Source organism: Diuraphis noxia, unplaced genomic scaffold (genome assembly GCF_037042655.1).
Source record: "Diuraphis noxia isolate RWA-SAM2 unplaced genomic scaffold, SU_Dnox_SAM2 contig0001, whole genome shotgun sequence".
NCBI classification, from domain to species: Eukaryota; Metazoa; Arthropoda; class Insecta; order Hemiptera; family Aphididae; genus Diuraphis; species Diuraphis noxia.
The window spans coordinates 24,532,478-24,546,612 of record NW_028301711.1 but is presented as its reverse complement, the minus strand read 5'-3'; the positions used below and the strand labels follow the sequence as shown (position 1 = coordinate 24,546,612).

Genomic DNA, 14,135 nt, shown 5'->3' with positions numbered 1-14,135 from the left:
GATATTTATGTATTATTTACTTTATACCTTATAATGAAACATTTTTACCTATTGTGTTGTAGTTATACCTATTTACCTATACACGTATGTATATAATATAATTATTAATTTTGCACACGACTAATATCTAATGATAATAATATGACGTGCGATTCGTGCGATTATCGATTTGACATTTCGGCCGTCGACAAAATGTCACGACCATCGATTCGACCATTTGTCGCTGATCTTCATACGCATGCGCGTCTAGCGCAAACGGAGACGTAAATTTTACGGGCGGCCGTGCATTGTAAATTAATTGTGCGCTACGTGCCGACATTCTAAGCTGTGCGCGTGATAACAACAACCGACGTTATCAATTTTTTTCAGACGACGTTGCGTTTTCAGCGGAATTCCATAGCAATATAGCATCCACGCACTGGAATACTGGATCGAGTGGACCGGCACTTGGGCTTGTTGCTTTTTTCGCAGTTGTCTGGGCCTTCGTCCTAATCGTTTGTTGTAAACCGTTTGGAAATGAATTCAGCGTCGATCGTATGGTTCCTGGGACTCTGTTCCACGTACGTTTCGGCATTCTACTTGCCTGGCTTGGCACCCGTGAACTATTGCAAGGAATCGGCTCCATCATGCACGGTAAATATTTTTCCCCGTAACCATTGGTTTGGATTTTGGTCGACCGAAATTTAACACATTAGAAACTACCATTTATCATCCCTCTTAAATTACCAATTAGTTTCTGTTCAACTATTTATTTTCAGCTGAAAATCAGTAGACTTCCAGTTTGTTGAGATAGATTTACCTACCCGAGACTTAAATGAAAAATGGACATGATTCAAATTTCAGCATTAGTAAAATGCATGTTAAGCCCCCACTCCCCGAGCTGTTATAGTGTTTAACAAATGTAACAAGACAACATTTTTTCTATTAATCTGTACTGAGTACCTGGTCGACCAGTATAGGTATTTGGTTATGTACTGTTTTAACAGCAACCACTCAAGAGGACTTGTATACTGTACCATTGTGATCAGTATAAATACAATCTATTTTAATCTCCTATCTTCTTTAAGATACTATTACCTTATTCACATACTGTTTATATTATTCTTGAGCCAACATTTTCAATTTTAACAGTAAATAATTGAGTAGAATGATTTAAGTAATATCAAACTATGCGACTTTATATATTATCATGTGTGAAATGCCATTCACTAACATATTATATTTTTATTCCTTCGACATAATCATCATAATCTTTTCTAGGTGTTTGTGTGCTTTAAATAATTTTTTTTATTTTCATGACTTACCCAAGGTGGTTTTACGAAATAAGTCAAGGGATGTTTTTGATTTCATTTGAGTGAGCGCAGCGAGTAAATATGCCGAATGTATAATGTGCTTCTAATAATTAAAAAAATTAATTTTCTTGGAAGCTACTTTAGAGTTGTTCTGAAAATATTTTAATTTCATGTTTAGACATATTCCAAATTGATTTAACTTATTTATGATATTTTAATATCTTGTATATTTTAAATATATTATGTTTTTAATATATAAATATCTCCTAGGTATAAGAAAAAAAAGTTGTTTTTTATTCATATTTTAAAATTGATTAGGTATTATTTAGGCACACAGAACTTTTTTTATAATATTGTCATTATATTTATATGTAAATATTTGGTATGCATTTGTTTTAGAATAAAATTGAGTTCTTTGTAAACAGACTCAATTCTGATGAATCAGTGATACCATACGAATACCATTAGTAAGTCAATACACATTATTGTTTGTTATAAGTTAAATAATTTTATTTTTATTAAAATTGTTAGGACTATTTCTAGGTCTGACGATTTATTATTATGTATATCTATTATTAATTAATTTCTACACTATTTTTAAAACAAATTGTGTGTCACTGCTTTGTTATTACCTACCTATTTAACTGATAAGGAATTGTTGAATATTTGAATATTTTAAAATCTATTCAACTTCAATACATTCAATGCCACCTAGACATTAACATGTTATGTCCAGTATTATCTTAAAGCTACTAGACTTATGCAACTGACACAATTATGTTTATCTATAAATAATCAATAATAGAATCTAACATGCAATTATGATTTTATATTTATTCACGATGGTCACCTTCAATAACTATCAATAATCTACAATAAAAGGAGCGTCAAATAGACAATATATCTGCCCATCAAGTTTTTAGATTTTAACTGGCCCAGAAGATCTATTTCCCAATGAAAATTTCAAAAATTTACCTAGATTTTATGTGGCCCACAGAGTTCAGTTCAGTAATTCACCGGGCCTGAATAAAAGTGCTTATACAATAACATAAATACGATAGAAATTAATTGTGTAAAATGAGGTGGCTGACAGATAAGAGTCTAAATTATGATGCATAAAGTAAAAAATTAACTAGGATATATAAATATATAATTGTATCACTGGTGTTGAATGTGTTCATTTACTTCTGTAACAGGGCATGATTATATTAATTAAAATATAATATATTAAAATACTTATCTAAATATAAATCCAATCTAGCAATTATTAACCAAGTTATTTTTTCATTAGTTCGTTTTAGAAAAAAATATTAATCTTGAATCTTGACATAAATGGATTTAGTATGTCTAGTAAAATAACTAAATTATCAACATGAAATAATATAATTATTATAATTTAAAAGTTAATTACCTAATCTTAAGCATTTAATTTAATGTATTATGAATTATGACCTTTAATTAATTAATTTTCATATTTTATTCAGAATTAAATAACTTGTTTAATATTTAAAAATAAACTGTTGCCATGTGCATTATATTTAAAACAACTTAATTAACTGTCCAATTATGTCATTATATGTTTTACATTAATATATTCAAAAAATATTTTCTTATGAAACTATCATATCTACTTACACATCATATTAAACTATCATAAGCATTATAATGTATATTTTTATTAAAATAATGTTGTGTACAATTTTGTTTTGCAAGTTATTAGAAAATTAAAATCTATTTTTTTATGTCTTTAGATTCTATGATAGCTATCTTAAGTTAAATAATTGTTGGCATTATAAAAAATATATTATAATTCAATAATTTGCCAACATTTTTATCTCTACCCACGTAGTAGTCTACAATTACAGTTGTACAACATATAAAAAAAATTATTTAAATTACTAATAAATGTTAAACATATTCTTGTTGGTGACAAAATATAATTTATTATGTTGGCAAATACTGATCTCATCAAGTTTAATGTACACAAAGTTCAATGTAAACAGAACATATAATAAAAATATAATACATCCATTCACAACTGCAGTAATATAAATAATTGAAAATGTAAGATACCTTTTAATTATTTTTAAACTTTTTGAAAGTTTTAAAATACTTATTATCTTAAGTTCCAAATTAATACTACATGTTAAATTTAATATCTTTTATAATAATTTTATAATACTTTTTCAATAGTTTGTCAAAGTAAAAACTTTTTTCTCATTTTTATTAAAGGAATTCATGTCCTTCAAAATTAGCTATAATAAAAAAGTATTAAACATATCCTACTAATCAATAGTTTCAAAACAACTATGCATAAAAAAAAATCGAGTTTCTTATTTTTATATTTTGTATTAATTAAAATAATGTATTATTGTATTTATGAATATCTTATCAGAAATTACCCCTCATTTAAAGTTTATTCAATTTTCCCACTAAATATTTTAAAACAAAAATTAGGATTTTATGTGCAAGATGGTTTGAAAAGTCAGATCTATAAATACTAAATAGTAATCACTAATCATTAATTAGCATTAAAAGTTCCAATTGTGACATTAGAAAAAACCACAGATAACTTTTTTATAAACATATCTCTTGAATAGTTCTGAATTCTTTTGTAGAAAAAAGTTTCTTTTTTCAGTCTTATAACTTTTTTTTCAATTTATTATTTAGCTTTGACTTTTGTACAACTGATGAAAGTAAATCTCCAACTGAAAATCTTGGGCAAGTTTTATTTGGTGAAAGAATTAGACCTTCTGGATATAATGTAAGTGTATAAATAATTATTCTATTATATTAGTTTTTATTTAATAATTTAGTTTATATAATATATATATAATATTTTAATTGAATACAAGAAAATTTATTTAATGTATAAGATATATTATATGTGTTAAACTGATCCACATTGTTTCAAAATCTAATCAAAATGATTTTTGAGCTTATAAAAAACATAATAACATAAATGTGTTTCTATATGAATAAGATGAAATTGTTTTAGTTATTAATGTTTGAGTTACAAATAGTATATTTCATGGAGATTCATGACATAAAGGCATAAACAATGTTAACTATAGAATCATGGTTGACCACAGATTCATAAAACCATCCACAATATCTTTTTCTATACCAAATTTAACTATCTCTTAATTTGTAATCAATACAAGAACTTATTATACTGATGGCTTAGAATGCTTAAATTATATCAGAACTTAAAACTGTGTTTGTCGTACTATGGCTAAATTGATTTTGTTTTTAATTCAGTTGTACTTACCAAAGTACGATAGGACATACATTTTTAAAATTATTATGTACAGTACAGAATTAGATTATAATTAATCTCTTGTAATTTAATCTAATTGTTATTGTTTTAATTTTTCTTCATAAAATATGTGCAACAAGTAAAAAAAAATATATTGTTATTAACACGTTGGTTTTCACATGGCTGCCGGCGACCCAAATTGTTTAATTTATTTTGAAGCCAATTAGGTAGCCTGGCGACCCAAACCTAATTATTTTTCAGGGGCCGCTTGGATCACTGGCTACCAAATGTGACATTATCTTAAGTTAACTTTATTTTAATACGGCTTGGAGATAGAAAAATATAGATTTTACCGCGGCGTAAACAACAAAAAGTAGATAGTTTTGAAAAAAAAAATTAAAATATTCAAACTAATGAAAGATTTATTATTATTTAAAAATATGAGAAAAAAAGTTACTATTATATTAAAATTATACATTAAAAATTATTGTTACTGAGTATTGTATATGTAATTTATCTTTGTTGATGATGTTGGAAACATTGTAGACACACAAATTGTTTTGATTGGCAAATGCTACAAAATATTGTCACTTTTTTTACCTTATTTATCGCTTCTTTAAAAATAATAATTTATACAGTATATATTAAAACCATGTTAAATTCGAAATAATTTTAGCTTACTTATAGCCTAATTCAGCGGAATATTTCTTGTAGCATTTAGTGCACCTTCTTCTTATTTTTCTATTTCTCTGGAATTTGTCTTCAGTCTCTTCCAGTTGATGTTTTGTCTCTAGTCTTCTGTGGAATCTATTTTCAACTAATTTTGGTGTGGCAGATATATGTGAAACACTAGTTCTATATGAAAGTTCTAATGTAAGAAGTTTATCGACTATAACTTGAAATTGACAGATGCTGAGTTTTTTTTAAAAATTATGTTGATTATACATTATTTGTGTGTTTACAACAAATGTGTTCAAAATTATTTCTGTTGCTACCTTATGATACTAACGTATATTTTTTCTCATTGGAGTACAATATGACACCAACTGGTCAGATAACAGATAAGTCTATTCTGGCTTTACAAGCATTGTAGAATAGTATAACATCCGGTTTCATTATATTTTCGTGATTTCTGGTTAGGTTAGGTTAGGTTTCAGATAGTAATTCTCCTTTTATTGATTGTTTCCCTTCGTATATTATAAATTTCTATGTATACCCATTACTTCCACACACTTTAAAAAATTTAACGCCATATTTATATTGTCACAGAAACAATAACAGTGAAAATTATGATAAGCAAAAAAAAAAATACCTGCCAAATTTAGATTTAGAATATGACCACCGGCGACCCAAAACATTTTTTATCTTTATATTATTATACAAGGTTTACTTATTAAAACTGTATAAATTTTATCAATATCAGACAATTAGAGCTATTTTTATAAACGTATACATTTACAAAAAATTATGTAAAAATATTATGGCCCACCAAGCTCTGAAATGACTTGGGTCGTCGGCAGTCAACGTGTTAAAGTTGATCAATGATAGAGTTTTGCATGCTGATTGAAACATGTAAAATGTTTTACAAATGACTAGTAAAATATTTAAATACAATTTTTAAAGCCTACTGGTACCATTGGTCTTAAACCAAAGTTGTTTGTATATTTGTATCTTTATAAATTTATTCAATAGACAACAATATTGACGTGGGCAATAGTTCTGCCCATTAAAGACAAAAAATTAATTTTTTTTAATAAAAATTCATTATTTTATTAACAATATTTAAAAAATTTGACTACTACTTATTATGTTAATTTATCTACAGGTATCATTTTTGAATAATGAGGATTGTAAAGTACTTTGTACTAAACGTTATATCCCTAAAGACTCAATTAGCAATATGAAACTCTTTGTACTAAAGCGAGGAATGAGCTTAAATTACCAGCATCATTTTATCGTTGGTAAGTGTAATTTTACTTTTGATACAAAATGTAAAATGTTATAATCAATGTTTTTTTATTTACCTACCAAAATATCAAATCATTAATTTATCTAACTATTCTAAGATATTAAAATGTATACAAAAATAAACTAAAATAATTATTTTGTTTTATGAAATAATTAATATTATTTTATTTTAAATTGTTTTTATTAACATTTCAGATAATATGCCAGTCACTTGGTGCTATGATTTAGAAGATGGCCAGCAATATTGTAGTACAGGATTTCCAATGGGTTGTTATAAGCCAGCCAACCATGATAATAATTTGTGCGCGACTATTCTGAGAGTAAGACTAATTATATGCCAAATAATTATTATTAATAAACATTTTCAAAGTAAATAACAAATAGTTTCTTAGTTTCATAATTATTTAATAGAGTTTGGTTAAATATGTTATTGTATACTATTAAGAAAATTGTTCATTGTTTCAGGTTGTTCCACAAGCATTGAAGCCAAATACTTATTATATTTTTAATCATTTAGAATTTACTATTACTTACCACAGTGGAAAGCATGAAGAATGGGGATCATCTTTCAGTTCGGAGGGTGGCAGAATCATAGGTATGCTAAAAATTATTAAATTGTTTACATATTTATTCAATGATTTTATTTATATTATTAATAAATATCTTTTTACCCAATTATCCATATATTATTTTTTTAAATATAATATGCGTTGTAAAATAAAATTAAAAAATATTTTCACATAGAAGTTATTTTATGGCTTAAATAATCCTTTTGATTGGAGTATCTTGAATTTTTGTATTAATATATTTATTAGCATTTATTAATGTTTTAAAGCTGTTAAAGTGAGGCCAAAAAGTATACAACATAAGTTTCCAGTCACTAATTGTAACACAGGATTTATGGAGATCCCGGCTGATAAAATAAATACTCCATTGAATATAACATATTCCTACTCTATTCAATTTGAGGTAAAATAAGTGTTAATTATGTACATAATTATTCAAATTGATTGCTTAATTTTTTTAAATTAATATTTTAGTCAAAATAACAAATTTTGTTAAATTATTCTATGTTTTATTATTTTAAGGTACATTATAAATTTTATTAAATTATAGATGAACAACACCGTAAAATGGTCTTCACGTTGGGATTATATTTTGGATTCTGTTCCACCTACCAATATTCAATGGTTCAGCATTTTAAATTCTTTAATGATAGTAATTTTCTTATCTGGGATGGTAGCAATGATTATATTGCGTACATTGCATAAAGATATTGCAAGATATAATCAGGTAAAGTCAAATTTGGTAATTTAAAATACTTGTCTAACATTACTGGATATTTCTAGGATCTTAATTTGTCTTTGCAGTCAAATTATACATAATTTAATTTGAATTAAATGTTTCTGAATTTCTTTAGATTGATGCTGGTGATGACATTAAGGAAGAATTTGGTTGGAAACTAGTTCATGGAGATGTCTTTCGTCCTCCAAGAAGAGGAATGTTGCTTGCAGTTTTTGTTGGCTCTGGAGTACAAGTTTTGTGTATGACTGTTGTAACACTCGGTAATTTGAAATTTAAAATGTAATTTTTGTTTTTTCTTTTATAACTGTATTATTATGGCTGTGTTTCAGCATTTGCATGTTTGGGTTTTCTATCACCAGCCAATCGAGGTTCACTTATGACTTGTTCTCTAATATTATTTGTATGCCTTGGGACACCGGCTGGTTATGTATCATCAAGAATTTATAAGAGTTTTGGTGGTGAGAAGTGGAAGACAAATATAATATTGACTTCAATGTTTTGCCCTGGGTAAGTTAAAAAATAATACAGTAATAGCCAGAATTTGAATGTCTATTGGAAACAAGTTAAAATAAATTGTGTAACTAAGAAATAAGAATCTATGTTTAGCATTCAAATTATTTGATACTATAATTTTATGTTTAGTATCATGTTAAATTTGTGTTACACCTATTTTAATGAGTACTTTTTTTAAGATTACTAACCTTATAATTCTGGGCTTCTAGCTTGAATTATATTTCATACTGATACTGGTACCTTTGCTAATTATTATATATGGTCACATTCTCACATTACATTAGTACACAGTATTTCAGTATAATTAACATTTTTCTGTTAACAATTGAAAGAAAAATGTTAAAGTTTGCAAAACTTGTTATCTTGTCTACAGTTTGTGGGCTTGAGTAGTTAATAATTAATAACTGAAATTTACTGTGTTCATACATAATTTGTATGTAAATGTTATCTAATATCATAATATTATCATATATTTTTTTTCATAGAGTGGTCTTCTGTTTGTTTTTCATAATGAATTTGGTTCTTTGGGCCAAAGAAAGTTCTGCTGCTATACCATTTTCTACATTATTTGTTTTGTTAGTATTATGGTTTTGTGTATCTGTACCACTCACATTTGTTGGTGCATTATTTGGCTTCCGTAAACGAGTGAGTATTTTTTGTTAAAATTATATTATACGTTCATATTTATATAAGATAATTGAATAATAGGTTATATTATCCAGTGAGTTGTATTGTAATAGATTATTATTTTATAGAATAATTTAATAAATTACCATATTAGATTTTTCTTATACCAGTATAAATTTATACCTTTAAATAAAAGCAATGTTTTTTGTTTCAATTGATGTCCAATTGATGTTTTACACATTTAATACATTTAAAATTTATGACCGATTTAAATAAGTGATATTAAATTTAAATTTTAACATAAATTTGATTTTAGCCAATAGAACATCCTGTAAGAACAAATCAAATCCCACGTCAAATTCCAGAACAAACTATTTATACACAACCATTCCCAGGAATTATTATGGGTGGAGTTTTACCCTTTGGCTGCATATTTATTCAACTTTATTTTATTCTCAACTCATTATGGTAAGTTTATAATAACGAAATTGATTTTGAGAACTTTTTTGACTTAGTTTAGGGCAGTGGCGTCTCGTGAGGTTCACGTAAGGTGATGCACAAAAAATGTATAAGATATCTATGTTAGATGGTAAAAAAATTTATTTTGGTATAGGTACATACCACAAATGATACCAAAATAATGTACCTAGTTATCTTATCTAAATTAAATTTTTCAAGCATTTTACCCCATTAAAATAAAAATAAACTATAAAAAATTGTAGTTTGGTAGTTACAAACACAAAATTAAAACTACAGGTACCCACGAAAAATAATTAATAAAAGTTTAAAATTAATAATATTATTTATTTTAATCTGTTTTTATATTATATTGTTGATATTATTATCATAGACATATAATAATAATAATAAGTCTATGGATATTATAGTAGTTATTAGTTGATTTGACAGCTGGCTGTACTGGTGGCAGTTAATGGATACTGTACAATCATAGAACAATGATACATTATCATTTCGACGAATGACACGAAATTGCGATAGCACGACAATAAAATAGGATCGATGTACACATTAAATTTGCTCCAAATTGCCATGTAAAACCACGGCTTAAGATAGAATGGTTGCACAACGAGTCATTATTTTGTGATCACCAATTGTTCTTATCAGAAATCTGTTAAAAGTTACGTTACACCGCTATCTAGTTGCTTACATATACATCATCAAAATTCTATTCTTATTTTATATTGTGGTATTCAAAGAGTACTAATTAGTAATTTACAAATTTTATGGATAATCCGATAATCCTTTAGAGTTTCAAACTCATCAAATTATAAAATGAAAAATTATTTCATCAATAATAATAAGGTGCTTATAGTGGCTTCACATATGTAATAAAACTTTATATCCCAAAACAAATAAACACTAATTTAAAATTTACTATTTGGTAAATAGTAATGTGTGTAATAGCCTCTATACTATTAGTAAAAGATATAATATCTATCAGCAAATTTTAATTGCTATTTACTCCAATATCCACTGGGTCCACTGCGGGTTCTGGAGTTTCTGGTTCACACAATTTTAATGGAATTGCTCCCTTTCTTAATTTGTGTTTTTTTAAGCATATCTATAAATTAAAATAATACCTACAGACTACAACATATTTTAACACATAGGTACATATAGTGTATTGAATAATATCATATCATTCATAATACAACAAATTCTTATTGTATGTAGCTCAATAAAGAAGTAAACTTATGGTGTACTTATTAAGTCCTTCACCAGACTCCCATGTGCTAATAATATCACATTCTTTAAAATGTGAGGCGCACACTCTAAAACTTTTTTTTAATTTAATACCTAGAGCATCCTCCCAAAGTTTTTTTATTTCGTCCTCTTTAGGAACGCCAAAAAGAGTTTTGGACGCACAATGTGACTCGTGAATTGCACAATAATTAGGCATAATGACCAAAAAGGCAATAAACGGAATTGAATATTCACAAAACCAATTATCAAACACAGACTACAGTGATGAGATTTCGTTTAAAAGATAATACATAAACATAACATTGTCATTTAATTATTATATAGAAAGAGTATGAGATCAGTGAATCGTGATTATAATAATTGAGTTACTTATTAACTCAATTATATTAGATTTATTATTGAAAATGCAATAATTTAATATTATGGCGGGAAATGGGAATATTTTAATACTGTAGTACCAATTAACAACCACCAACAGCGTTAGTAGTAGTTCACTTTTTCGTTTGTTAGATAAGAACTCTCGTATACCGCCTTCTAACATTGCGTAGTATAGCCCGATGTGCAACCATTCTATCTTAAGCCGTGTGTAAAACTAACCGGCATGTGAGGCATGTAGCTAATTTTTATACGGCCACCTGGAATTTGTGTTCCACAATATTATTTAATCGTTTATAAATATATTTCATAACATAAAAGCTGCAAAAACTTTTTTTTATTAATATAAATATTTATATTTTTTTTTTAAATTACAGACCATTTGCATAATCATCAATTATATTATGTTATTATAGGCATATAATAATTTTTTATATAATTTTTTTGGGTGGTTCACGTGCTCCTGTGCACCATACCACGAGCCATCACTGGTTTAGGGCATGAATTGTTTATTTAACATTAAAATATAAAATAGTATTAATAGTTAAGTATTTTATATGCTACTTTAAGAAAGTTTTAAAAAAATGTACATGATGAGATAAATGTTTTATTTACTATGTTACTTATGTCATCTAATTAATTTCAGGTCCAACCAAATGTATTATATGTTTGGATTTTTATTTCTTGTGTTTATTATTCTTATAATAACATGTTCAGAAACTACTGTTCTTCTGTGCTATTTCCATTTATGTGCTGAAGTAAGTTTGATGTATAAAAGTGTTCATGAAGTTTTTATCAAAATAATTTTTTACAGGATTATCATTGGTGGTGGAGGAGTTTTTTGACCAGTGCATTTACATCATTTTATCTATTTCTGTATTGCGTTCACTATTTCAAAACTAGACTTAATATTGAAGGCGTTGCTTCAACATTCCTTTATTTTGGATACACATTCATAATGGTATTCTTATTCTTCTTAATGACTGGTAAGTTAACAATGTTAAAAAAAAATTAAAAGTTTTTTGTTTTGTACAATTGTAATTGAATTTGTGAAAATGTTCCCAAATATAAAAACTCTTATTCAAACTTCAACTACTGTGTGATAAATGTGATTTAAACTCCACTATTTTATAGGTATATAGCTTTTTGCTCTAATAATTATTCTTAAGTTAAATATTTCTTTACTAGATCACAAGTATTTTCTATTTTTTCATTAAGTTAGCAACATTTAAGTTAGATTTTGTATACTTTGTGTATAATTTGCATTCATATTAAATATTAATAATTCTTAATAATTTACACATATTCAAATTATCTTCTTTTCAATTTATTGTGCTTAATTTTTAATTTAAATATAATATTTAACTCCTAACTTGCACATAAACCAATGATCAAATATTTATATTAATGTTATTAAAATGGAAATATTTTCAGGAACAATTGGATTCTTTGCAACATTTTGGTTTGTTCGAAAAATATATAGCGTCGTCAAAGTTGATTAAAGTAAAATCTTCTATTTTTACATTTAGTTGGTAATTTGATTTTTACCACATATATTCATAATTAATATTTTATTTTGTACCATAATACTATATTTGAGTTGTCAAAAATGACTTGTGTAAATAATAAATATATTAATCAACATATTATATACAGTTTTAAATATTTAAGGTATATCAAATATTCATATGGTAAATAAGTATAGTAAACAATTTCGGTTTACCAAATCATTTAAGCAATTACTTCTTTTGTAAATTATTTAAAAAAAATACTCCTATTATTTTTGTCTTATATAATTAGTATTAATGCACAACTTTTAGTTTTATCATTATTGCATTATATATTAAGTACAGAAGAAAACATTAACCTAATATATAACTCTTGTATATTACGTAACCTTAATTAAACTTAATATTATTGTGATTTTCATTAAAATTTTATTTAAAATGAACTATTATTCATCAATTTAAATTTAATTTGATACCTTTGCATTGATTATAACTAATAGCTTATAAGTTATAACTGATATTTCAATATTATTTAATTCACTCGATATATTCATTGGGACTTAAAATATTAACATTTAACATTGTAGTACTATTAATTGTATTTAATCATTAATTTAGACAAAATGTAAATTTGTATTATTAAAAAAGTATTTTGTTTCAACTTGAAATTTAATGTTTTAAATTTTAATTGTTGTCTTTTTTAAGTCTGTAGTATTTAGAATACTACAAATTAATAATTAACTTAATTTTTTCTTTTAAATTATTACAATGAGTTCAAAACCATTAATTTGTGTAAATTGTTTGTAATTCATAATTTACAATTAAGATATATAATATAGTTTGGTAATTTATTATTTATATATTTTATCATCATTCTTCTATATTCAATTTTGTTTATTAATAATTTAAAAACTGTTTGTTTAAAAGAAAAATAATAATATGATAATGTTTATTTGCTTAAAAATTAGTAATTACATAATATTACAATGTTTAGACCTGTAAATATGAGCAATCATTAAATAAAACAAATATTATTTGTGTGTTATTATTTAATCTACTAATCAATATCATATTAACATCTATATTAAAAATTCTGCACTTTATGGTATGTTGAAGACAGATATTTTTGATGCAATGATAAATCCTTTGAGTTTACATTTAACACATACATAATAGTGACTTTTTCTGGACAAGGAGTGCTTGATATCTATTGTACAGTAGTGCTGTATTACCTACTGGCTTTTCTATAAATTTAGATTAAAAAAAGATTGTTAACTAGGTTAAAAAATGTACAGGTTTCTCATAAGTTGTTAATAATAAAATAATAATTGGTTAAAAACTAGTTTTTAAATTCCCATATTTCTTTTCTTTTTTCTACTAATTATTAAGAAAAATATCTTAGTAGATTATATTGTAAATATATACTATTAAAATTATTAAATGGTATTGATAGAATGAATAGGTACAGCGTTTTCAGCAAAATAATATCAAATAATCGGAATACTAATAGTAAAATAAATTACTTTAATAGCAATAATGAAATGTATATTATACAGGATAATA

General features: G+C 25.6%; 1 protein-coding gene across 1 annotated transcript; it reads left to right on the top strand.

Moving 5' to 3' along the window:
- The first annotated feature begins 321 nt into the window (after positions 1–321).
- Positions 322–13,606, top strand: TM9SF2 (transmembrane 9 superfamily protein member 2). The gene is made up of 15 exons (XM_089216600.1): positions 322–633; positions 1,692–1,759; positions 3,963–4,056; positions 6,377–6,512; positions 6,715–6,839; positions 6,985–7,114; positions 7,355–7,488; positions 7,636–7,812; positions 7,940–8,084; positions 8,154–8,331; positions 8,823–8,982; positions 9,281–9,432; positions 11,711–11,822; positions 11,879–12,050; positions 12,499–13,606. The coding sequence occupies exons 1-15, from the start codon at positions 517–519 to the stop codon at positions 12,564–12,566; spliced, it is 1,968 nt and encodes a 655-aa protein (XP_089072726.1). The 5' UTR covers positions 322–516; the 3' UTR covers positions 12,567–13,606.
- Positions 13,607–14,135: the final 529 nt, after the last annotated feature.